The 23,087-nt window shown below is 51.0% G+C and overlaps 3 protein-coding genes across 11 annotated transcripts; 2 read left to right on the top strand and 1 right to left on the bottom strand.

Moving 5' to 3' along the window:
- The first annotated feature begins 56 nt into the window (after positions 1-56).
- On the top strand, positions 57-2,310 carry HINT2 (histidine triad nucleotide binding protein 2). Of its 4 annotated transcripts, none has more exons than XM_064490311.1 (5): positions 57-143; positions 1,489-1,629; positions 1,726-1,830; positions 1,931-2,003; positions 2,125-2,310. In XM_064490311.1, exons 1-5 carry the CDS (start codon positions 72-74, stop codon positions 2,214-2,216), a joined length of 483 nt encoding a protein of 160 aa, XP_064346381.1. In that variant the 5' UTR covers positions 57-71; the 3' UTR covers positions 2,217-2,310. The 4 variants fall into 4 exon arrangements, with proteins under 4 accessions (XP_064346381.1, XP_031305868.1, XP_064346383.1 ...); XM_031450008.2 differs by lacking the exon at positions 57-143 and adding an exon at positions 153-252; XM_064490313.1 differs by lacking the exon at positions 57-143 and adding an exon at positions 153-252 and having other exon boundaries at positions 2,114-2,310.
- A 144-nt stretch (positions 2,311-2,454) lies between these two features.
- Positions 2,455-5,318, top strand: SPAG8 (sperm associated antigen 8). Of its 3 annotated transcripts, none has more exons than XM_031450007.2 (7): positions 2,455-3,123; positions 3,252-3,996; positions 4,100-4,274; positions 4,471-4,516; positions 4,602-4,716; positions 4,839-4,901; positions 5,010-5,318. In XM_031450007.2, exons 2-7 carry the CDS (start codon positions 3,427-3,429, stop codon positions 5,205-5,207), a joined length of 1,167 nt encoding a protein of 388 aa, XP_031305867.2. In that variant the 5' UTR covers positions 2,455-3,123; positions 3,252-3,426; the 3' UTR covers positions 5,208-5,318. The 3 variants fall into 3 exon arrangements, with proteins under 3 accessions (XP_031305867.2, XP_064346380.1, XP_010993890.3); XM_064490310.1 differs by having other exon boundaries at positions 2,455-3,151; positions 4,178-4,274; XM_010995588.3 differs by having other exon boundaries at positions 2,455-3,151.
- Positions 5,319-5,409: 91 nt separating this feature from the next.
- Positions 5,410-22,246, bottom strand: NPR2 (natriuretic peptide receptor 2). Of its 4 annotated transcripts, none has more exons than XM_031450002.2 (22): positions 20,790-22,246; positions 19,757-19,962; positions 14,337-14,450; positions 13,896-14,031; positions 13,563-13,657; positions 13,203-13,335; positions 12,889-12,973; positions 12,286-12,415; positions 12,046-12,120; positions 11,757-11,834; positions 11,431-11,535; positions 11,256-11,327; positions 9,584-9,743; positions 9,248-9,403; positions 9,003-9,171; positions 8,697-8,843; positions 8,075-8,198; positions 7,825-7,893; positions 6,395-6,569; positions 6,225-6,323; positions 5,882-5,973; positions 5,410-5,754 (listed from the first exon to the last, which is right to left on the bottom strand). In XM_031450002.2, the coding sequence occupies exons 1-22, from the start codon at positions 21,454-21,456 to the stop codon at positions 5,689-5,691; spliced, it is 3,153 nt and encodes a 1,050-aa protein (XP_031305862.1). In that variant the 5' UTR covers positions 21,457-22,246; the 3' UTR covers positions 5,410-5,688. The 4 variants fall into 4 exon arrangements, with proteins under 4 accessions (XP_031305862.1, XP_031305863.1, XP_031305864.1 ...); XM_031450003.2 differs by having other exon boundaries at positions 12,286-12,406; XM_031450004.2 differs by lacking the exon at positions 12,046-12,120.
- Positions 22,247-23,087: the final 841 nt, after the last annotated feature.

The following is a 23,087-nucleotide window of genomic DNA, read 5'->3' as shown; positions in this document are numbered from 1 at the left end:
GTGGAGCCAGTGGAGTAGGTTTGGCCGGCTCTGGGCTGAGCGCGGCGTGCCGGGCCCAGGAGCGCGACCCAATGGGGTGGCAGGGTTCGCTCCTGGCCGCGGGCGGAGCCAATGCTCCGCGAGGAGCCGGCGCGCTGGCTCAGGTGGGTGGGTCCTGCGGCCGAGGGGAAGATGGCGGCAGCGGTGGTGCTGGCTGCCGGGCTCTGCGTAGTGCGCCGGGTAGTGGCGGTCGCGGGGCCGCGGGGGGCTCAGGTGAGAGGTGGCCATGGGGCAAGGAGGGGGTGCCGCGGGCTCTGACGCCCTCCAGGGCCTGGGACCGCGCTCCTTGGCTCCCCGCGGCGCGCAGAGCCCTGCTGCCTCGCGGGGCCGGAGCCTGAGCGCCTGTCCGGGAACATTGCCTCTCCCGAGACGCAGGCTCCAGGGCTGTACTGTGAAGTCGGACTGGTGGTCGCGGCAGCCTCTCCAAAAGCCTCGGCATGGGAGAAGTGATGACGGACGCCCTGAACAGGCCCGGGCACCGAGGTTGGGACAGGGTCAGTGCAGCGGTTGCTGCCTTCTCCTAAGCTGGCCTGAAGCCTAGGCAGCTGAACCCCTGCTCTGGGCAGCTCCTCAGTGCCCCCTGCAGGACGTGAGCTTTTTCTCCTGGGAGCCAGTCTTCTGGTTCTGCCCCGTCAGGCCCCTGACCTACTGAGAACTACTGTTAAGCTTTATTCTTCCTCCTTGCCAGACCGACTCAAAAGGTCAGATTCATCCCGTCCCTTTCTCCCACAATCTGACTTGAGCCTTCTCTCAGCCCCTGGGAAACTGGGGCTTCTCTACCTTCAGTCCCCTTGGGGCTGGGGTTAGTTGTGTTCACTAAACTGAACTCCTTCCACTGACTGATTGAGGGGACTGTAGTCAAAATTCACAGTAAGAGTTCAGATGTGACACCCAGACGCCCTTGTGTCAAAGAGGGCAATTGTATCGAAACCTGAATAAAACAGGTAACATGGCTTAAAGATCAAAAAACAAGTAATGGAAATAAGTGGAAACTTCTTAACAAGGTAAGAGTAAATGGAAAGAGCTCCAAGTAGTCTTCAGAGATGATGCAAACCACCCCCTTTATATTTGAAGCCAAAGGAAGGGATTTATTTAGGTAATTCAGTAGTAAAATAGGAACTGGGACCTAAGCCTCCAGGTTCTCCTTCTGGATCCTTTCCCTGAACAGTGCTAGATTTCCTGGACAATTTAGGGTTAGGAATCAATTGTATTGGTGAATTCTGCGTTGTAATACTGCATGTTATCTAACCAGGCCCAGCACTATCTGGCCCTACTCTCTGCTGCTGATGCTCTGAAATTGAGAAACTTTTCCTTTGAATGGGAATGCTAATAGGTTATTAGAAGGGCGAAGTTAATGGCTATCAGAGCCCAGCCTCTGCCAGCCCCGACTAAGTACATGAGAGAGATATTGCCAACTCCCTCCCTTGAGTCTGTCTGACCCACCTTCAGGTCCGAGGAGCTGCAGGTGTGATTGATGGGAATGAAGTAGCAAAGGCCCAGCAGGCTGCTCCTGGGGGAGCAGCCCCAACCATCTTCTCCCAGATCCTGGATCGAAGCCTCCCAGCGGACATTCTATATGAGGATCAGCAGGTGGGGTGCCCTTGGGACCCCTCCCCTTAGGAATTTCATAAATACTATCTGCCCTGTTGAAGTAACATGGTGGCCTCGGCCTGTCATTGCTCCCAGTGCCTGGTATTCCGTGATGTGGCCCCTCAGGCTCCTGTGCACTTTCTGGTCATTCCTAAGAAGCCCATTCCTCGGATTAGCCAGGCTGAAGAAGAAGACCAACAGGTGGGAAGAACAGGACCAGGGTTTGGCTAGGGGAGGCCTATACTCAGAAGTTTTGCTCCCTGTAAATGAAGCCACCTGTCTCCCGTCCCTTTCCCTGTAGCTTCTAGGACACCTTCTCCTTGTGGCCAAGAAGACAGCAAAGGCTGAGGGGCTGGGAGATGGATACCGACTTGGTGAGTGACTTTTGGCCCTTGAGCCCCTCACCTGTGAATTCTCATTCCTACCCCTCAATATAATCTTCATTTTTTGACCTTTCCCATGATCCTGACCTCCTAACCCCAAGCTTCATTTCAGTGATCAACGATGGGAAGCTGGGTGCACAGTCTGTGTATCACCTGCACATTCATGTACTTGGGGGCCGACAGCTCCACTGGCCTCCAGGTTGAACCTACCAAATGATCAAGGACCCTTGACCTGGATGCTTGGATTGGGTGGGGAGAAAAAGGTCCCTGTGATGCTAATAAACTTGCTCTCCTTCAATTCTGGATCCCTGTCTTAAATATATATTTATACCACAAATAGGAAAGAAAATTTGTTGAAGACTATGATCCTCCTTGACTATGATCTGAGACACTAAGGAGGCCCATCTTATAGTAAAAGTAGCATTTGCCTATTTATCTGTGAGCTCATGACTAGTGGTCCACCTGGGTCAGGCTTCAAGAAGAGTAGCAGTAGGAACAAATCTGGATGAGTAGGAAAAGACTGAATCCCAGGAGTGAGACTTGCTCAATTCAGATGCCAGGCCAAGTTCTAAAGGGCTGGAAGGAAGGTGGTCAATGTAGGGGCTTTCTATTGGAGAAGTAATCACACCCAAAATATTTGCTACCCGTTAACTAATCCCCGTGTCTCACCATTTTGATTTTAAGCTGTTGTCTGATGTATTTTCACCCCTAAATTCTTTGAAAAGATGCCCCTACTTTTGAGACTGAACTAAGGGGAAGCTACTGTTGCTCCTACACAAATACACCAAGTAGGCTTTTGTCTGATACCACAGCCCTTTACCTGTCTTCAACACAAAGAACCACCTTAGAAAGACTCCAAAAGTCCTGCTTAGGTGTGGAGGGCGAGGCCTTAGGCCAGCGGAATCTTAAAAGCCGGACAGAGGCGTAATCGAGTACGGACGGACAGAAAGCGAACTTCCCAGACCGCACCAGGCTTAAGACTTCCGCCCCGCAGCGCACTTGCCTCCACCCCCACCCTCCGCATCCGCCCAGCTCTAGTTCTGCGCAGTCTCCTGGAATGATTTGCTGTCTCTATGGCAACCCAGTAGCTGGCGTCTGAAGATGGAGACCAGTGAGTCTACCAAGCGATTGCGTTCACGGTGAGAGCCGCAGCTCTGGCTGCAGGCATAACGGGACAAGAAAGGTGAGCCGGCTTCCCTTGCTGCACTTTTACAACTTTGCTGCTTTCGCTTTTTTCAGATCTTTAAACGTACAGCCCTGCTCCGAAGAACTAGGATCCACTTCGGATCCCATTCCTGCTTTGGATGGCCGTCATAGGTCGGCCCTGGCAGCCAGTGCAGCCAGTGCAGCCGCCTCTACTGCCAAAGCATTATCTACACAGACCTCAGCGCCCTACTCCGGTCGGAGCCTTCTCATGGAGCCCTCCTCTGACAGTCTTGGGGAGCGCCACTCTGCATCCAGATTTACCCACAAGACAGGCCATAGGAGGCTTGGCTTTGAGCCAGCCTACGTTTCCCATGTTACTTGGAATCCCTATGCTGCAAATGACCTTCGCTCTAGCCATGGCCCTGTTCCTGGCTCCAGCTCTGGCCCTGTTCCTGGCTCCAGCTCTGGCCCTGTTCCTGGCTCCAGCTCTAGCCCCGGTCCTGACTCCAGTTGTGATCCTGGCAGTGGCTCTGGCCCTGGCCCTGGTCCTGGTCCTGCCTCTGATTCTAGGCATAGTCCAGGCTATGGTCATGCCCCTGGGTTCAGTTCCTCTGCTCCGCCAGGCTTCAGAAGCCCCAGGGCACATCTGGTCCCTAATTATGCCTCCTGGAGTTACCACAGCCACCGGGAGCCTCGGAAGCAACCCTGGAAATGTTTGCAAGTCTCAGAACCTGGTGCCCGAGGGCTATGGAAGCCCCCTGAGGTTGAAGGGACTAGTAAAGTTCTCAATGAAACACTGCCACGGGGCCAGTGCCTTCTCTACAACTGGGAGGAGGAGGTATTAAGGTTTTGACCTGCTCCTTTTTCTTGAAGGCTGTCCCCAGCTGATGAGGGTGGGTACCAGGAAGGATTATTGTGGTAATTCGACTTGGGGCCCACAGAGAGCCACCAACCACCTGGATCAAGTCCCAAGCATGCAGGATGGCTCTGAGAGTTTCTTTTTCCGACATGGACACCAGGGACTGCTGACCTTGCAGCCACAGTCACCCATGTCCTCCAGCACCACCCAGAAAGACTCATACCAGCCTCTAGGAAACCACTATCAGCCAGTTCGAGGTATGAAACATGAGAGAATGGGCCAGAATGACTCCATTAGAGAAAAAGAGAGAGAGGATTATTGGGTGGGACTATGGATTGTCCAATGGATCTAAGGGTAAAACCCGATTTTCCTTCCTTTTCTCAAATTCATTTTCTTCTGGGCCTGTTTCTTAACCAGCCTCCTCAACTCTGTCCATTCCCTGACCTCCCACAGGGAAGCGTGAAGCCATGCTGGAGATGCTCTTGCGCCACCAGATCTGGTGAGATGCTGGATGAAGGGGAACAGGGAGGGGGAGGACAAAAATTGGCGGGGGAATGGCCTTGACGCCCCCTAGGACTGTGTAGTAAAGAGGTGCAGGCAGAGCAGGAACCCACAAGGAAGGACTCTGAGGTCGAGTCTGTGACACACCATGACTACAGGAAGGAGCTGGAGCAAGCAGGGCCTCCTGCCCCAACAAAGGTGAGAATGCATCCCACCCCACTTGTATAGCTGGGCCCTGACAGGCTGTGGGAAAGCAGCCGGCCCAGAGGCTGAGAGAAGGAGCTTCAGGCCAAGAGTTATTCAGTCTCTCTCCCTCACAGCCTCATGACTACCGTAAGGAGCAGCCCGAAACCTTCTGGATACAGAGGGCACCACAGCTACCGGTGTGTGAGGGTGACTAGGTGTGGGGAGTTGGGGAAGGGGAGAGGAAAAGTCTGTTCTGTTCTGCTTGGTGGAGAGCAGGATCCGTCCTCATTCTGGCACTCCTCCAGGGTGTCAGTAACATCAGGACACTGGACACGCCATTCCGGAAGAACTGCAGCTTCTCAACACCAGTGCCTTTGTCTCTAGGGCAGCCTTTGCCCTATGAACCTGAGAATTATTCCTACCAATTGGGAGAAATATCTTCCCTTGCCTGTCAGGGAAGAGGGCAATGTAGTGGAGTGGGTGGAACTACTCCTAAGGGTTGAGGGAAGTCCATGTGGAATTTCTTTCTATCTGTACTGGAGAGGTGGGGAGGAAGTGAATTCTGTCTGTACTTGGTGAAGGAGCTTTACATAAAAAGGATTCTCTCATCCTGAGCCTGCTGATTTCAGTGATTCTGTGAGCTACCATGACCATACCCCATAACCCTTCCTTGGAGTTGCCCCTAACCCAGACTGTGTCACCATGACTTTTTTCATTTGTTTGTTTTGTATTTGGCCAAAATATTCTGGTTTAGATACAGATATTTACAGAGGTAGGGAGGAAGGGGACCAGGCCAGAGAGGGGTAGGTATATGTACAAGGCTGAACTGCAAAGGGCAACAACTTCCATAGAAGATGGGGTTTTTATGCATGTTGGTTTCCATCTCATGTAACAATGTCCATTTCTGCTGTGTGGAGAGATGATGGCCATGGCCCACCCAGGTCCCAGCAGCAGGAGACAGCCTGACTTGGGAAGAAGTGGGGTTTATAGGAGCCCAGCAGGTCCTTTCTGCTCTCCTAGGAGCCAGTAAGTTCGCATCTTTCCTTTTCCCTGAAAGCGGGGGCATAGAATTCAGATTCTTCTGTGTTATTCCCCTTTCCGCCCTCTTCCCCCCATGATCCCCATAATCACGTTCATCCTCCCTTTCCATGACTCCTTCCCCATGGCCTGCCATCACCTTCATCTCCACATCCCCTCGAAGCTCTAGCTGGAAGCATCCTAGCTCATCCAGGGCATCCTTGGTGGTAGAGGAAACATGAATCTTCAGGGCTGGGGTGGGATGGGGGGAAAGATGGAAAGAAGAATCAGAGAAAAGGCAATCGAAGAATTGGCAGTATCGGAGAGCGCTTTACCCAGCCATCATCCCTCAGGAGGCTCTCGGTCCTCCCAAGATGATGCATTAGAACCAAAATATGTCCAAGGATGGAGCAATCAGATTGAGAGATTTGGAGGAATTCTGAAAAGAAGAAAAGGGCAACACAGATTGAGGCTGAAGCTGGGGTTAAGGGCTAACATCTCACCTTGACCGTTAGACTCCATTCGGGAAGCAGTGTTCACTGTGTCTCCAAAAAGACAATAGCGGGGCATCTTCAGGCCAACAACCCCAGCACAGACGGGCCCTGTGAGAAGAAACAGGTTGGGAGAGCCTGGGAAAAGTGGATACAAAGGCAGGAGTGAGAGTCAGCCTTACCCGTGTGGACCCCTATGCGTAGCCTCAGCTGGTCATGGGGTCGGTGGCGGATCCGGAAGGAAGAAACTGCATCCAATAATGCTAGGGCCATGCGAGCAATTTCCGGGGCATGTCGTTGCCCGTTTCGGCCTGGGAGACCAGATACCACCATGTAGGCGTCTCCAATCGTCTCTACCTGATTGAGAGGTGGATGAAAAGGTCACCTCTATCTGTGTCACTGGGAATGTAGAAGGAGACAAGCTGGATTCCACTATAAGTTGTCCTGATGGCCTGGAGGCCAGAACATTGACTAGAAAGTAAGTGCCATGGTCCTGAGAATCTGGGAGAAGGGGATGTCAACAGAATCTTTAAATCCTCCTGCCCCACCCCAGCACCTGGCAAATACTCTGTAAACGTTTGCTGAATGGACACCTGGTCTGCAGCAGGACATAGTCCAAATAGGCTCTGCTGTCAGGAAACAGGAAGCAAGACAACAGGGCTGCCCTGAAGAGCACAGAAGCTGGTGAGGAGGTCAAGCAGGTGCAATGAAATGGGCCTCAGACAGCCTAAACTGTCAAAGGTAAGAAAGCAGGCACTTGGCTGCATTAATAGTACTTCATTAATAGTTATAAGAGAAGGTCCTTGTTTTGGGGAACCACACACTGACCTGTTTTAGGGATAAAGGGACACAATGTCTATAACTTACTTGCAAAAAGTTCAGAAAATAATTATATGGATACATAGATTTAAAAAAAATAAAGCAAATGGGGGGAAATATAAACAATTGGCGGATCTGGGTAAAGGGTTTATGGCAGTTCTCTGTTATAGTAATAAGAGAAATGGTAGAGTAAGTCCAAAGGGAAGGGGCATGAATGGATATGTATTATCTGCACAATGTTGGACACTTTCCACAATAAATCTATTATTCCTATCACACAGATAAAATATCTGAGGCTCAGGGAGCTTCTGTTACGTGCCCAAGGCCACACGGCTTGCTACAAAGCCAGATCATTTTTACTCCCAAGCACAGTAAAGCCCACCCTGTGCCAACTCAATGACTTCAACAAAAAGCTTTTCCAATATAGCTTGTCTCTCACCCCAACAAATCATTCTATACGCATTCTATACCCATCCTGTATGATTCTTCCATGTCTGGAGGGGATGGAGAAAAGAGAAAAGACAACTAGGCTAACCTTATACCCCGAGGCAAAAAGTGGCAGGGGCTAAATCTTGTGATGATTCTGATTAGGAGAGCCTTAAGGATTCACAAGAGGTTAGACAGGAGTGTGTACAGTTACAGTGCCAGAGCCTCATTTGTCTAGGAAGGGCACTCTAGCACTAGGATGCTGGGGACCCAGGTGGGAAAACTGACCATGGAGCAGATAAGATATGTGGGAACAGGGAGACTGGGTTTTAAAGGAGTGTCAGTGGAAGGGCAGCCCAGCTCTCACCTTGTAGACGTCAAAGTTGTCAATTATGGCATCAAAGCAGGTATACAGATCATTAAGAAGTGTCACCACCTAACAGGGATAAGAAAGCAGAGGACTTAAGACTTGTGCCCAACTTTCTAAGAATTCTTAACACATGAGCCATAACAAGATATGGGAACTCCAGAAAAAAAAGCTACTGTTCTCTATTATCAAGGATCCCTATGCCCCAGTGAAGCTGCCCCACGTCCCTACCCCGCCCCCTACCTCTCACCTGCATGGGGGTGCTCTCTGCTGACAAAGCTGTGAAGCCAACGATGTCACTGAAGTAGATGGTAACACTATCAAAGGCCTCGGCCTGTACAGTCTCTCCCCGTTTTAACTGCTCTGCCACTGAACTAGGAAGCAAGGGTGCAGTCTCAGCCAAAGGCAGAGGAGGATGGGAGGGGAAGAGAGAGAAAAAGAGTGTGTGGCTGGAGCAGCGATGAGTTCTAACATGAAAGCTGAGCCCGGTGAGGGGGAGAAGGCAGGTGGCTGGAAAGACATTACAGTGCAGGACAAGGTCAGGTGTACAAGTAGGGGTGGGGGTTGGAAGGGGATCCCTCAGGATGGGGGCTAAACATCTCAAGTTAGGATTGTTCTACATACACCCGCTACAGCAGAGGTCTGGGAGAGCAGTGTCCTAAGAAGGGATGGGAAGCCAGGAAGAAGGCAGCACAGCTCATTTGGAGACAGAATGAAAACCCATGGCCTATAGCTAGCATGGCTCATGGTAGCAAAATGTAACACAGCAGGGTTCTAAGGGCTGGGAAGTGAGTTCTCAAGAGCTTGCAGAGGCAGAACCCAACAGAGCAGAGTACCAAAGGAAAATTCAAGAAGGGGGACAGAAGTCTCACTGGGGCAGAATTTGGTAGAGCAGAGCCTCAGCCTTGCGTTTCTCCTCCAGATAGGCCTGTGTGCGTTCCTCCACCAGCTTCTCCAGGTTATTGGCATACTGCTCCATGCGCAACAGGAGGTTGTCCAATATGCTGGTGCCACCCTCCCTGGAGGGAGGCCAGGATATGGTACCTGCTCCAAGATTCTCAAGACTCCCAGGACTTTCTACCCAACCCACCCTCTTGGCCCCACCAACCCCACCTCATCCACTAAGACTGATGAGGCTTCTATCCCTGGGGAGCCCCTGCCCCGTACTGCCCTCTCACTTGTTAAAGCGGCGAATGAAGCCCTTAATCTGTCCAAAGTCTGGGCGCTCAGCTGGGTCCTGGGCCCAACACCGCTCCATCAGCAAAACTAGCTCTTCATTCAATTGGGTCCGGTCAATGCTCGGTCGGAAATAAGGCCGCTGGCCATTTCGGACCTTCTGGACAATCTCTGAGGGTGATAAGGTGTTTAGATGAAGAACAGGGCCCCCCAGGTAGAGGAGGCCATGGGTAGCAGACTGACTCACCTTTGGGGCTGAGGTCCAGGCCCTCCAAGTAGAAAGGACCACTGCGAAGTGCTATCTCCTGTAAGATGATCCCAAAGCTATAGACATCAGCCTTCTGCATGCCTGTGGTTGGCAAGGAGTTCCCACTGAGCAGTTCTGGGGAAGTCCACAGCTTCTCTGAAAAGAAGGAACAGGCTGGCCAGGTCCTCAAAAAAGGTATCCCCAAGCCCACCTGGGCTCATCCCCATAATGCTCACCATATTACTGTCACTCCATCTCCCTCTCCCACCCTCCCTAGGGAGAAATGATCAGGGCCAGCGGGGCAATATGAAAGTGGGTTGCCGGGGAAGGCCTCACTGGCATAGAGGGCGTGGCTGTCATCGGGTTCAGCAGTTGATCGGAAGCTGGCCAGGCCATAGTCTGTGATTTTGAGCACAAAACGACTATCCACCACACAGTTGGAGGACTTGAGACTCCCATGGGATGCAATAATGCTGTTATGGAGAAAGGCCATGCCCTGCAGGATACAGATCAAGACATGGGATTGGATCATATCTGGTTTAGGATACCCCCTCTCCATGAGATGGGCATTAGCTAGCTGTTTAAAGATCTTGGGGCCATAAAAACAATAAGCTAACTTTGGAAGGCATCCTTTCCACATTTTCCACCCAAGGACACAAGTGAAATAGGAGAGTCATCCCTTCCTGGTACCAAAGCAGTATATTGGCACCCTGGCACCAGGAAGAGGAGTTATGCTTAAGAGGAGGGACAAAGGGGAGCTTTAAGTTATTCCCCTAGAACGGGCAGTTTGTCTTCCGAGTAGTGAAGGGAACAGAATGATGCGGGTGAACTCCAAGAATATGACACCCATTGTGGCCTCAAATGCATGGCCACTACTCAGGAAGACTGGCTCAAGACCCAGGTATCAAGAGTACCTAGATGCACCAAGGAAGACTAGCCAGTTGTAAATTTTAATGTACATCCATGTATAGGTGGGCAAGTTGAGATGGAGGGGGAAAGTGATCTACTAGAGGGGATGCTGGGCCAGAGAGAAAGTGGAGAAAATAATAAATTTGAAAAACCTGGAAAATGGACAAAAGTAGGAGGCAGTTGCCAAGCTTTTTATTCATTTTGATAGCAACAAAACCTTTGGGAATTTGTGAACATAGAAATGATTAGGCTTTGTTCTAAATCAGCTTTCAATCAAATCATTGTTCTCTCAAGAGTCACATTTTTCTTGTATTTATCATCACACCTCTAGTTGAGCACCACATGAACTTTACCTAATATTTTATCTTTCATTTCATGGCAGGCTTTAACACAAAGAAAAATGTTTTTAAAATAACCTCCTGAGAACTAAGCAGAAAAATCAAAGCCAGCCTCAAGTGTGGTACAGGTGATCCACTAGGCTAGCTCACTGGCTATGGGACTTGCCTCTAAACACCTGTCCCACCTGTTCAAGATTCAAATTTATGCCTCCACAAATCCACGGACCTCTGGGTCACTTGAAAATAGTTGAAATTTAGTGTATCAGGAGATACCAAAGGTTCAGTATAATTTTCCTTAGCTTCTCTTAGTTTTACTAGTAAGTGTTCTTTTTTGAATTTCAGTATTTCTGAACAAAAGAGCAGACATGCCAAATACTGGCTAGAGAGTAAATGATGAGAAAGAAAACCAGGAGATAAATGTTTAGAGACCCCATTCATCTTTTCCCTGCTAAGAAAATTTAATATAAGCTCTTGGAGATAAAAATTATATATATATATGATGGAGATAGATATGAAATTTTGAGGGCAGGAAGACAAAAATTCTCAACAAGTACAGGACTCTTTGTGGCAGATTAAACTCATCCCCCCTATTAAAAACCTCAGGCCCCTTGTTTACCCACTATTACCCAACCATAAGAATAAGGGGAAGTAGAGAGAATGGGATTTTCAGAGGACTAGGAAGAGAAGTTGTAAGTAAAGCTAGAAAGAGGGAGGCATTTTTAAAGCAGATAAACTCTTAAGGAAGAGTGAAGAAGACTCACCTTAACAAGGTCATTAATGAGTGAGTAACGAAACATCCAGTCCAAATTGATGCTGTCATTTTCCAGAATATCCTGGTAAGTGACATGGAATAGATTATGTGCCGATCCCAGTCCCACTAGCTACCACCTACAGAGTCAATGCCACCAGCCCTTATAATCTCCACCTGTCCCTCACCTGTAAACTCCCCCGAGGACAATACTCAGTGATGATGCAAATGTTGGGAGGGTCTATGCAGGCACCAATGAAGCGAGTGAGATGGTTGAACTGAACATCTCTCATCTAGTCAAAAAAAAAAAAAAAAAAAAAGAGAGAGAGAACTGAAAGATGTAAAAATTAGATACAGAAATCTGCCACTACATGAGAGGACCTTTCTCTCAACTGTGCCTACAGCTTGAAATCATTTATGAATAAACCCCTCACCCTCCCAGCCAGTTTTACTCTTCCCTAGTTTTCCCCCTTCCCCTTCCCCCCTTGCCCTCAAGCCATATGCCATGACATACATGTTTGAGTTCAAACAGAACCTGCCGGGTCAGCTCAATGCGCTTCTTGTTCACATGTTTGATGGCGACAACGTTTCCCTGAAGGTAGGAGTGAAAGGGGAAAAGAAACATTAGTATCAGAAGGGGTTTCTGGCTGTGAGGAAAGACTGGAGAACTGTGGGAGGATCCAGGAGCTCAGCTGGACAGAGAGAAGAGGGTGATGAGGGGCAGAGGGTCAAGGGAAGAGGTGGCAGATGGGGATGAGTCAGGATGAAATGGTGGGGACCAGAACAAGCGGATGACTTTTCACCTTGAAGTGACCGGTGTTGGCAAAGATCTGGTATTTCCCATGGGCTGTCATGAGCGAGCCGTAACTGGATCCCCGCTGGGGCCAAGGGCAACATGGAGGCGGAAGGATGAAAGGAACATTAGATGGTGGTGGTGATAGTGCAGGGGCTATCATTACAGGCCAATGTGCTGGGAAAAGTCCAGGGTACGAAAGGACAGGCACTCAGAGGGAAGCAGAGGGACAGCTGAGACAAGGGCTCACCAGTGACAGTGTGAGGCGACTGCCTGCCCCTTTATGGTATCGCTCTGAATTGCCAAACTGCAGTTCTTCCCAGCGAATGCGCCATAGCATGCTAGCCAGCTCCTTCTCCAGCATCAGTTTTCTGTAAGGACTGCACACCTCAGTTGACTGGCAAGCCCAATCCTACCACCCCAGAAGCCAACAGGAGGGTTGCAGGGGTATCTCCGCAGCTCCTGAAGCTGCAATTGTGACACCCAAGAGACAGGACTGAGAGAGGGATGCATTCTCTAGGGGTCTGACACATGCCCTATGCTCTTTCAAACACAGAAGCTGAAGGTAAAAGTACTTTCTTAAAATGCTGGCATCCATGGAAAGCTCACCTTTGCCCTTATAAGAGCCCTCTGAGAATCACTAGTTAGTATATCCAGTCTCAAACCAAAACCCTGGGGACAACACCACCTAGGCTAAAAGACAACTAACAAGGAAGGCTAAAGGGGAAGGTGTTGGGTCTCAGAGGCAACCACCAAGTTAAGAGACCTGCTGGCCCTCCCTGGTGTTTGAGGGAGTCCCTGCCTCAGCCAGGAGGGAGGGAGGGAGGATGTCAGTGGAAAGCCCAGAACTCACCGGAAAATGAGGAAGCTGGAAACACCAAACATGATGAAGGTGATGCCTGTGCCCAGCGCCACAATTGCCAGAGTTGAAAGTGGAGCTGAAGGGGAGAGGGGAACCCTGAGAAAGACTGTGCGGTGTTGTGAGAACGGAGCAGGGGCGATGCCCAGGGTCAGGGAGCAGACAGATCTCTTGAGGGAAGGAAGTTAGGAGGGGGTACAGGAGAAGAGGTGAAAATAGAGCTAAGGGCAGGGGAGTCCACGAGGAGGAGGTAAACGAAGGGAAAGTAAAGGGAGGAAGGATCGCTCCCAGTCCCTGCACACACCCACTTTTATCACAGGATGGGTCGTCCACGTCAAAGGCACAGGGAGGATTGTCCAAGGGGGGGGCCCCCTTCACCCAGGGGATGGGGCGTCCCGTCCACCAAATCTGCTTCTCGGCTCCTGAGTAGTGGGCTGCAGGCTGTGAGGAAGGAGAAAACGGGGCCCACAGGCCTGCTCCCACCAGCCTCCTCCCCCCTAACCCAGCTATTTGGCTGCCTCTCTCTCCAATCTACCACCCACCCACCGCACAGCTCCAGCAGTGGAAAGAAGTCCCTGCCTCTAGTACCTTTGATTCTGCCCCTGTTGAACCCCTGAAAGCTGGGTTGGCAGAGCCCACACTCTCCTCCCTGCCTCCTCCCCCATCACCTGAAAGTCCCCAGAATCCAGGTCTCCCATGGCCCACAGGACAAAATCAGTCTCCCGGTCATTGTTCTTGTCCATAACAACCAGTCCAGTTACACCTAAGATAGAAAAGAGTACCCCTTACTTTGTGTTCTGCAGGTCCCTCTCTTATCCCCTCCAATCCCCCCAGTCACCTCAGAGCCTGCCCCTGCCCCATTCTCAATGTGAGTCCACCTCTGCCATGTCTTCTGACCCCTAATAACTCTCCCTCCTGCCCCTGGGATCTGTTTTCGTCTGCCCACTCCACTCCTGAGCCTGACAGCAGCCCTCTGGCCTCCATCTGACCCTCTCCATTACCATGGTATCTGCGTCCCTGCATCTTCTCCACGATTCGAAGTCCATCTTCCCGAGTGCCCCCTTCCTGTATTGTCTCATTCAGGACCTCAGCATAGAGCAGGATCCCATCGTAGAAGCAGCCAGCAATGAGGTTCATCTGGGGGCAGGTGGTAACTTCAGCAGTGCTTTCCAAACATCCTGCCAGACCCCTTCCCCAGCCCCTTTCCCATCTCTGGGGTCTCCTTCTACCTCTTTTCTCTTCTGGTTTGCTTCCTTCCCTCCTCTCATTCCTAAGGTGCCATCCCTACCTCATTGGACACTAGGACAGAAGGAAAATTCCTGGATGGAAGCACACAGCCCCCAAAGGGGTTGGCTCCATGGCCAAGGCTTGATGCTGAGTTAGGGAGAAGAGCCTTTCTTCAAAGCCTGGCCTGACTCTCAGGGAAAGAGAGATCTGCTTACCAGGGATGGGGCCAGCTCCACACCAAAATCTTCCCGGGCTCTTATCAGAAGACGATTCTGGAATTCCTGATACTCAGGGTTCGGGGGTTCTCGGTATGTGATGACCAAGACCGTCTGTACCAACAGCACATGGGAGAGTGAAAAGGATTCAAGTTGGGCATTAGGAGAAGAGAGGAAGCAGGACAGGGAAACCTGGTGAAATATACATGACATAAAATATCTATGGGTGAGTCTGAAGGCTGAGAGGATACTAAAGTCTGTGTTGAGGGGGTGGAGGTGTATGTTTAACACATTTGGGGAGAGGGGATGGCATGCCTCTGTGAGAGGTAGATAGGATGGTTCTGGGAAGGCAGACTGGGAAATAGATGAAGTCGACTCCATCCCCAAAACCGAGCTTCTCATCTTCCTGAAGCCCCTACTACCCCCAGGCCTCCCAGCAGGGCTGCCACAGCTCTCACCGCTCCTCTGTCCCATCCTTTCTCAGTACCTATTTATCCGCAAGGACAACACAGATCATAGCTCATCTCCCAGGTGTTAATTACTGCTAATATTATCGGCAAAATGTTTACATTTTCATTTGGGCCACTTGAGCACAGTGCCTCCACCCAGTGAATTAAAGAGATTTCAGGTCCTAGGACAACTGGGGGAATACTTTGAGACAGTGATTCCATCTGTAAAAAGCCATGAGCCCATTCCTTTAATGTGCGTGGAACACCCACCATAAGCAGCACCGTCCTGCATACTGGCATGGTCCTACACACATCCTGTGTCACAAGGAAGACACACAGTCACATGCCCACGTGCACCTCACAGATAGGCCAGTGACACACGCGGTCTCAGCCATGCACACTTCTCACTGGCCACAAGTCAGCATGTCTGTCTCTCACTCGGGTGCCTACCTGGCTTCCACCAGTCACACATTTCCCCTTTCTTGGCCTCTCTTCCACCTTAGGCCTGCACAATCACTGAGACCAGCCTCTGCCTTGATCAGGAAATTGGCATTGCAACTTTAGAAAAACACTTCAGATCAACACATTTTGTGAAATGTGACTTTGTGAAATGATAGATTAAAACTTATCACTTCTACCAGTTTTGTTAATTCCTGTCAGAGAAAGTATTTGTAGGCCATAGAGATACCAAATATATCACGTATGATCTATTACAGATCAATTCATTCCAGGTAGGAAATAATGAAGTCAATTCCTAATAGACATTCATTATTTTAGGTTGGAGTTTGCTTCATGATGTAATTATTCTTACTGGAGCCTCTGGCTGCTTGATCACACACATCTAATACTCTCCCACTCTCAGGCAAAATTCAAAAGGAGAGGGACACTGAGGATGGGGTTGGAAGAGTTCTTTCAGTAACATCTATTTAAAGAATAAAAGAAAAATAGAGGGGCGGGATATTGTTGGCAAACAATGTAAAAAGTCAGTTAAAAACTCGAAAAGATCAGGCTTAATACAATTAATACTTCAATATAAAGATTGATAATAGGTTTTTAATGGTTTTAAATGCTTGGTAGTTCCCTAGGCTGGTTTGTTTGCTAGATCAGCAGTTCTCAATAATTTTGCTCTGATGACCCCTTTACACTACTAGAAATTATTGAGGACCCAGGGAGCTTCTGTTTATTTGGGTTCCATCTATCAATATTTACCATATTAGAAATTAAAACTGACAAATTTTTCAAATAAAAGAATACACAAGCACACCTTCTACAGCTGCCAGAGTGATGACATCATTACATGTCACGTAACCTCTGGAAAACTCCACCGTACAATCATGGAAGAATGAGGGTGAGAGAGGCAAATAACATCTTAGTGTCATTTTGAAAATAGTTTTGACCTTATGATCTCCCTAAAAGGGTTCCAGGGGCCCCGAGGATCCCATGACTACACTTTGAAAACTGCTATGCTAGACTCTGTTTTGCTGTGGTTACTAACTACTAAAAAAAGAGAGAGAGAGATGGAGAAGCAGAAGAACCTCTAAAGAATTTCCGCTCTTGCTCAGGGGCTAGAGAGAAAGTAAAGGGAGGTGACTGTCCCATTTCACCTGGGGACCCCAGGTGGGGAAAAAAAAAAAGGCAAAAGCAGCTAAAAATGGGTACAGCAGTGACTGGAAGCCAGAAGGGCACCTAGGAAATGTGCAGATGCCTGGCTCCGCCAGTGGGCTCACCCACACCGAGACCTGCTCTGGTCACCGCAGGAAACGCTGTTGACAGGGGCCTAAATAGACAGAATGGTCTCCAGAAGAGGTGCTGCCTTACACAGCCTTGGTCTAGTGCTTACTTCCATTCAAGCCGCTGGTGGCCCCCATCTGTAACCCAGTCTCACGCTGGTCACCTAAGTTACCTCTGCCTGGTTTCTGACCCTGTAGTACTCAAATGCCCAGACAGAGCCTCTGGATCCTTAGAGCCTGGTCATTTGCTTCTTTAGTTCCATTGTATCTACTCATCCTTCCCTAACCTGGTTGATCATCTTGGTTTTACAGTACCTGCCAGCTCTACTCCTGTCTAGATGAATTCCCAACCCTATCGTCCCTCTTCCCAATGCACACCTTGATTCAATTCAGCAAATACGTGCTAGGCACAAAGAATACAAAAATAAGCATGATCCCTGCCCTTAAGCACCTATGGTTTAATGAGAGAAAAATCATAGGAACATACTTAACTTCAGAGCCCTCTCCCCCCAGTAGCTAGTAGTCAGCATGAGCTGGGACCCTTTTCTTAGGCATGACACCCTCCTAGAAAGCCTGTGGGCATCGGGATCAGGGACTCCTTGCCACCTTTTCCCAGCTGGCCTGGTCTGAGACTCCAGTGGGCCAGGCATCTCTGAGGTAAGGGTCTCTCTGCTCTCACATCCTTGGCTGGAGCTGACCACGCAACTTCCCTTACCCCCTGCCTAGTTTCAGCATTGGAAAAGGATGTGCATAGCTTTGCCAGAGGATACCTCATCACCCCTTCACCCCTACTCCACCCCAACACCTTGATTTTCTCCTCAACATATTCGTGATTGCTGCTTTTCTTATGTTGTGGCAAAATCTCCTTCTTTGTTTATCTGTCTGAATAATGCCTACAGGGAGAGCTGAAAATTAATTTACAGTTGGTCCTTAAACAACACGGGGATTGAACTGAGCAGGTCCATTTATGCATGGATTTTTTTCCAATAAATGCAGGCTACAGTACTACATGGTCCATGGGTGGCTGAATCCACAGGTACAGAACCTCCAATAGGGAAGCCTGACTGTAAAGTCATATTCAGATTTTCGACTGCACAGGTGGGTGCCCCTCACCCTCCAACGTTCAATGTAAGTAACTAATTGGTAACTGGCTAGATCCCTCCTCCCTTTACCCTCAATGCTGCGGCCCCTTGGTTGTAGGAATTCTCACACAACAAAGAGAGGTTTTCCCTCCACAAAGAGAATACAGCCCCAAAGGCTGTGACTCTTCCCACCTGGGAGGCTCAGAGAGACCTTCTGTGACCACACTAGCTAAATTACAAGCCCCCTGTTACTCTCTTCCCATACCACTCTATTTTTTTTTAAGTAGCACATCACAATTCATTCTATGTTTATATTTATTTGCTTATTTGTTCATGTCTGTCTAGTCTACTAAGTATAAGCGCTACAAAGGCAGGGACTACATCTGTTACATTCTCTGCTGGACACCAGTACCTACCACAGTGACTGGGATATAACAGGTGCTCAATAAACACTAACAGAATGAGTCAGTCTTCAAATGAATCAAACACTGAATAATGTGGTAAGTTCTATAGGGGCCTGAGTTACGCACAAGAGTAGGAAATTCAGTCCAACCTGGGGGTTCAGGGGATTGTTTCCCAAAAAGGAAAATAACTGATCTGAGTCTTAAAGAATACACAAGCATTATCCAGACAGACACAGGTGAGAAGGCTGTTTGTGGCAAAAGTTACAGCATCAACAAAACTTGTCCTGCCACTGCCCATGTTCAAGTGTGACAGTCACAGACTCATACTCAGGCATGTAAACAGATATGTCATTCACAGTCAGACACAACCAAATATATAATCATTGGAGAAGGTGGCCACCCAAGTCCAGCCTTTATACACATCTACTTAGTGTCAAAGACTCTCAGGACCTTAAGGTTATCACATATGCCACCTCAAATCCTTTTTGGGAAAAGGAGGGGCATGCATAAATAAGTAAAATAAATACTTGTGTATATGTTAGTGAAAAATTGGTGGGAGAACCAGGGAGCAATTCATGGGTATGATTTTGAGAGGCAGAGATTTGGAGTGAGGAAAGGAAGAGCACCCCAGACAAAAGGAGCAAAGAGCACCAAGGTGGAAGGGGGAGCAGGGAGGTCCAGGGGTAGTGGGTCTGAGAGAGGTCTAGCCTGCGGGGGTACTCAGCAGTACTAGGAGGTAAGATTTAAAAGTGGGTTAAGAACAGACTGTAGAAAGTCTTAAATGTCACAAGGAGTCGGGACTTCATTCTGAAGGAAATAAGTCACTGGAAGTTTTGAACAGAGGAGTGAAATGAACAGAGTCACATCAATTTCCCTACAAATTGTTTCTTAAATCCATTTCTTTTCATTCCTGCTATCATCACTGTAGTTCCAGCCCGTATCTCCTCACCCACTTCTAACCTATTACAGGGGGCCTCATTGCCTCTAGTCTCCTCTTCCAATCCAACCTGAATTCTGTCAGTATATGTCTCTTCATAAAAATACTCAAGGACCCCACCGTTCAGGTCCAAGTGCCTCAATCTTAGGTTCAGAGTTCTCCATAATCTGAGTCTACTTCTGCAGCATTACTTTCTATAACCTGCTTTTAGTGAACCCTTCTTTCTTGTCAGGTCAGTATCTTCTTGGACCCCCAAACATGCCCATTCCTATCTTTTTCTCATTGCTCTAGCTGCATGGATCCTCTCTCCCACTCTGATTAGGAATATGACATCTATCTTTAGAGTCACAATATAGTCTCACTTCCTTTATAAAAGCCTTCCCGAAACCCAGCCCATAGTGACTCTCTCCTCTGAACCACTCAAGTTTTTAGTGTATGTTCCAGGGCACATAATCACATCCTTTCTCGTACTTGTATCTGACTGTACCACAATCATGCCTCACCTCTCCGGAACGGGTAGAAACCCTCCCAGGGGCTGGCACCAGATCTTTTCCTCAACTTTTCTCCCCCACCATGTATCTACTACTGGTACTTAGGAAAGTCAGTGTTCCAGGACCTTGGGAGGTAACCTTGGCAGACACACTAAGAGCGAGCCACAAAGGTGGGGGAAACAAGAATGAGGCTAGAATTGGAGAGGCTCTGTTCATTTCACCCCTGTAGCTCACAATTCCTGCCCTGTTTCTGGGCCCTTGTGAGAGACAGAGAATCCCCAAAGAAGCTCCTCTTCCACCTCCCTTCAAGCTGGGCTCAAATGATACCTGAAAGGCTTCTCTGAGGGCCTGGGCTTGCTCCCGGGTGCGATTGTCCTGCCAGGGCCGGCCGGTGGAGCGTGTGGGGCCGGCACGGAGACTCTCCCCAAAGACATCCAGGTAAAAGAAGACATAATCTCCATTGGTCAGGTTCTCCCTCTGGGCCTGAAGCAGGATCTCATGCAGCATCTCCAGAGGGCCACAGATGTACACAACTGGGAGCAGGTACATGACAGAGGTACACCCTGAGAAAGTATCCAGGACCCCAAGTGGCCCCCTCTCTGACCATCTACATTTCCATCTTTAGCAAGGGAGAGAGGCCCTAACCTATAAATCACCCAGCAGATGTTCCCCATCTCTCCTCCTTGGAGACTATGTTATAAGTACCCTTGGGGCCGTGGGGACCATCTGGCAGAAGTCAACAGCCTGACTCCAGACCTCAGAGGAAGGGAGCTAGCCCTCAAGCCCCTCCTTTTCCTAGAGCTCTGTCTGCTGCTCTCCACCCAGCCCTCCTCACTCCCCGACTCTGCCCTGCCTCTACCTAGGCTCAAAGGCACTGACTGCTCAGAATTTCTCTCAGAGAGAACTTTTACCTGTCATTCCCAATCAAATCTGCTGCACCCTAAGCCCATTTATGGAGTCCTCACTGTTTTTACACCACCAAGGGGTCTTGGCAGCCCAGTCTGAGAAGAGTCTCTGCTCACAGACAGACATACATTTTGAGTGACCATCAACCACATTCACTACTGCAGAGCACTCACACTGCTCCCCAAATCCAACTTTCCCCAATCCCACACTCTCCCCTACACAAGCTTCACCCCTCATGCTACCTTATTTCTTGTTTACATCTGCCTGTGACATCCACTGCCCCCTAACATAGTGCCTTAGCCCTCTCATAGAAGCTCTGTCTACAAGTGCTCCTTGATCCCGACCACCAACTTCAGCTCCTCTACAGCTCTCCATCTACAGCTTCCCAGTGCTGAGCTCCAGGGACATAGCGACCCTCCTCCCCTGACCCTAAAATAGCCCGGGCCACACTCACTGCGCCCGTTGGCCCGGATGAAGTGGGTGGCTTGCTCAGGGCCCCCTGGCTCACGGGCATACACCTGGTGCTGCACACTGAGGTTGCTGCCCTGCAGGGCCTCAAAGACGCCCTCGATGGTGAAGTAGTGAGGCCGGTCATCTGTGCGAGCATCCAGATACAGCAAGGCAGCACGGGCAGTCCAATTGAAGTGCCCATGTAGCGTCACTACAAACTCACCCAGCTTGGGAGCAGAGGGGCCAGTGCGCACCAGGGTACGATAATGCTCATTCTTAGCGGCAAAACCAGACGCCACAGCACCCGCGGTCAGCAGGGGAAGGCGCCAGTGTGAGGCAAAGCGGGCGACAGAGGCAGCGGGGTACACACAACCGGGGCCCAACAGGAGGTCGGGGTCATGGTACAGCTTGAGGTCCACAGCGCGCAGCGGGGCCAGGTACTCCGAGCAGGCGCCGTCTAGTTCAGAGCTGACAAACCGGAGGTCCACGGGCAGCGCCCGGCCCAGCGCCTCCACGGCTAGTGCCACAGCAGGACCCACTCGTGGCCAGGCCCAGGCATAGCTAAGGTTGTGTTCTGGCAGCACCACCGCCAGCGTCAGGTTCCGGGCCCCGGGAGGACGCACCCCACCTGCCAGGGCTGCCACCAACAGCAGGAGTGATGGCAGTGCCATGGGGAGAAAGCAGCAGCCCGACCACCCCCAGAACCTGGGGCCACTCTGGCCTTTGGGGGAGGCACAAGCACCACCCAGCCTGGAGCCTGAGGAAGGCCAGGAAGAGAAGTCAGGATAAGCTAGGTCAGCCGGGATACAGAAAGTGGCAGGGACTGGAGAGGAGGGGGTGGGAGGAAGCCCCAAGGGGTGGGTAAGGAGTGGGTCTACCAGCCTATGGCAAGGACTGAGGACTGAGAGTAGGGTAGCAGGAGGAGGGAGGGACCAAGGGGGCCTGCAGCTGGGATGGGGACAGTGAGAGGTGAAGTCAGCTGATGAATCTATAGCTCAGCAGGAAAAGGGAATCCGAGACTGGGATGAGGTGGAGGTGCAGGGGGGGGAGGCCGGTACAAAGAGAAGGCCTGGGGGTACCTCACAGCTGAAGGGGCTAGGAGGGCAGAGGGCTGCGAAAAGGAGGGCCCAGGGGATGAGGAGGGAGGGGGCCGGCGCCGCGGAAGGACTGGGACCATGGGCAGGCGGGGAGCGAAGCGAGGCCTGGGCCGGAGGGGTGGGAAAGGCAGGGGTAAAGCTCCCTGTGAAGGCTTCTCCCGAAGCTCCTGCTTGGACTAACGGGCCCAGGGCGCTGGTCCCATCCGGAGCTGCGGCGGCCCCACCCGTGTCCCAGCTCCTCTCTGCTCCGCTTCTCCTGGGCCCGGGCGGCCGGCTCTGCCCGGCGCTTCCTCCCGCCCCCTGCCTGGGCCCCCGGGCGCGCCGCTCGTCCAGGTCAGGTCGCCGCGGCCGGGCCGTCTCCGCTCGCTGCGCCGGCGGCGGCCGAGAGTGACTCCCCGGGCAGGCCGCCCGCCCCCGCCCCCGCCCCCGCCCCCGCCCCGCGTCTTCCCCGCCCCCACCCCCGCCCCGCGTCTTCCCCGCCCCCTCCCTCGCGGCCCCTCCCCCTGCTCTGCCGGCCCCACCCTCCGGCGCCTGCTGGCTCCCCCCACCCCCACTCCCACCCGGGCGCCGGGCGACCTCCCAGGTCTCAAACCCACCCGGTGACAACTCGGGACTCCGCGCAAGGGCCTCTCAGGCCGGCGAGGTTCCGGGCATCCCCTCACTTTAGGGCCTACCCCAGGCTCCCCCAAGGTCCTGGGCCACCGTCCATCTCGCACCCTCCGACGAACCCATGGCCTCTCTTCCCACCCCTCACTTTCTCAACTCCTCTGAGTCCCTCAGACACTCTGGTCTCTAGGAAGCAGTCAGGAATCCCCATATATTTGGTATCCTCACTAGTTCTCCACCAGGTAAAGCATACCACCCTTTTCATTGCCGGAAAACCCTCCCTCCTTCACCAGTAAGATCTGCCTGCTCCCTGGAAGACAGCCCCCTCCAGGACCAAGGGGCTCCCGTGACCGATTTTCCCTGAGTCCTTAAAAAGTCCAAGATCTCCTTCCTTAGGGCTCAACCCTCCAATCTCCCTCTTCCTATCCCCATTCCCCCTTTGCCCTCCTACGCCCCCAGGGGCCACCATAGCCTACAGGGCTTCCACTGCACCATCTGCTCCAGGGCGGGGGCCCAGTAACTGCCTCTGCCCTCTTTTGTCTCCTGGCACAGCCGGGTCTGTCACCTGATAAAAGCTCAGGACTGACTAAGCAGAACAT

This window comes from Camelus dromedarius, chromosome 10 (assembly GCF_036321535.1).
Source record: "Camelus dromedarius isolate mCamDro1 chromosome 10, mCamDro1.pat, whole genome shotgun sequence".
NCBI lineage: Eukaryota > Metazoa > Chordata > Mammalia > Artiodactyla > Camelidae > Camelus > Camelus dromedarius.
This window is presented reverse-complemented; position numbering and strand designations above follow the sequence as displayed.

Bases quoted from the DNA above. Each gene is read 5' to 3' on its own strand.
- HINT2 (XM_031450008.2), top strand. From the start codon at position 172: ATGGCGGCAGCGGTGGTGCTGGCTGCCGGGCTCTGCGTAGTGCGCCGG. The intron at 253-1,488 runs GTGAGAGGTGGC...ACCCACCTTCAG, and splicing joins CGGGGCCGCGGGGGGCTCAG to GTCCGAGGAGCTGCAGGTGT. The intron at 1,630-1,725 runs GTGGGGTGCCCT...CATTGCTCCCAG, and splicing joins TTCTATATGAGGATCAGCAG to TGCCTGGTATTCCGTGATGT.
- SPAG8 (XM_010995588.3), top strand. From the start codon at position 3,114: ATGGAGACCAGTGAGTCTACCAAGCGATTGCGTTCACG. The intron at 3,997-4,099 runs GTATTAAGGTTT...TGGGGCCCACAG, and splicing joins TCTACAACTGGGAGGAGGAG to AGAGCCACCAACCACCTGGA. The intron at 4,275-4,470 runs GTATGAAACATG...GACCTCCCACAG, and splicing joins CCACTATCAGCCAGTTCGAG to GGAAGCGTGAAGCCATGCTG.
- NPR2 (XM_031450002.2), bottom strand. From the start codon at position 21,456: ATGGCACTGCCATCACTCCTGCTGTTGGTGGCAGCCCTGGCAGGTGGG. The intron at 9,172-9,247 runs GTGAGTCAGTCT...TATCACCCTCAG, and splicing joins CCTGGACCTCAGCCCCAAAG to AGATTGTCCAGAAGGTCCGA. The intron at 8,844-9,002 runs GTGAGAGGGCAG...GCCTCCCTCCAG, and splicing joins TTCATTCGCCGCTTTAACAA to GGAGGGTGGCACCAGCATAT.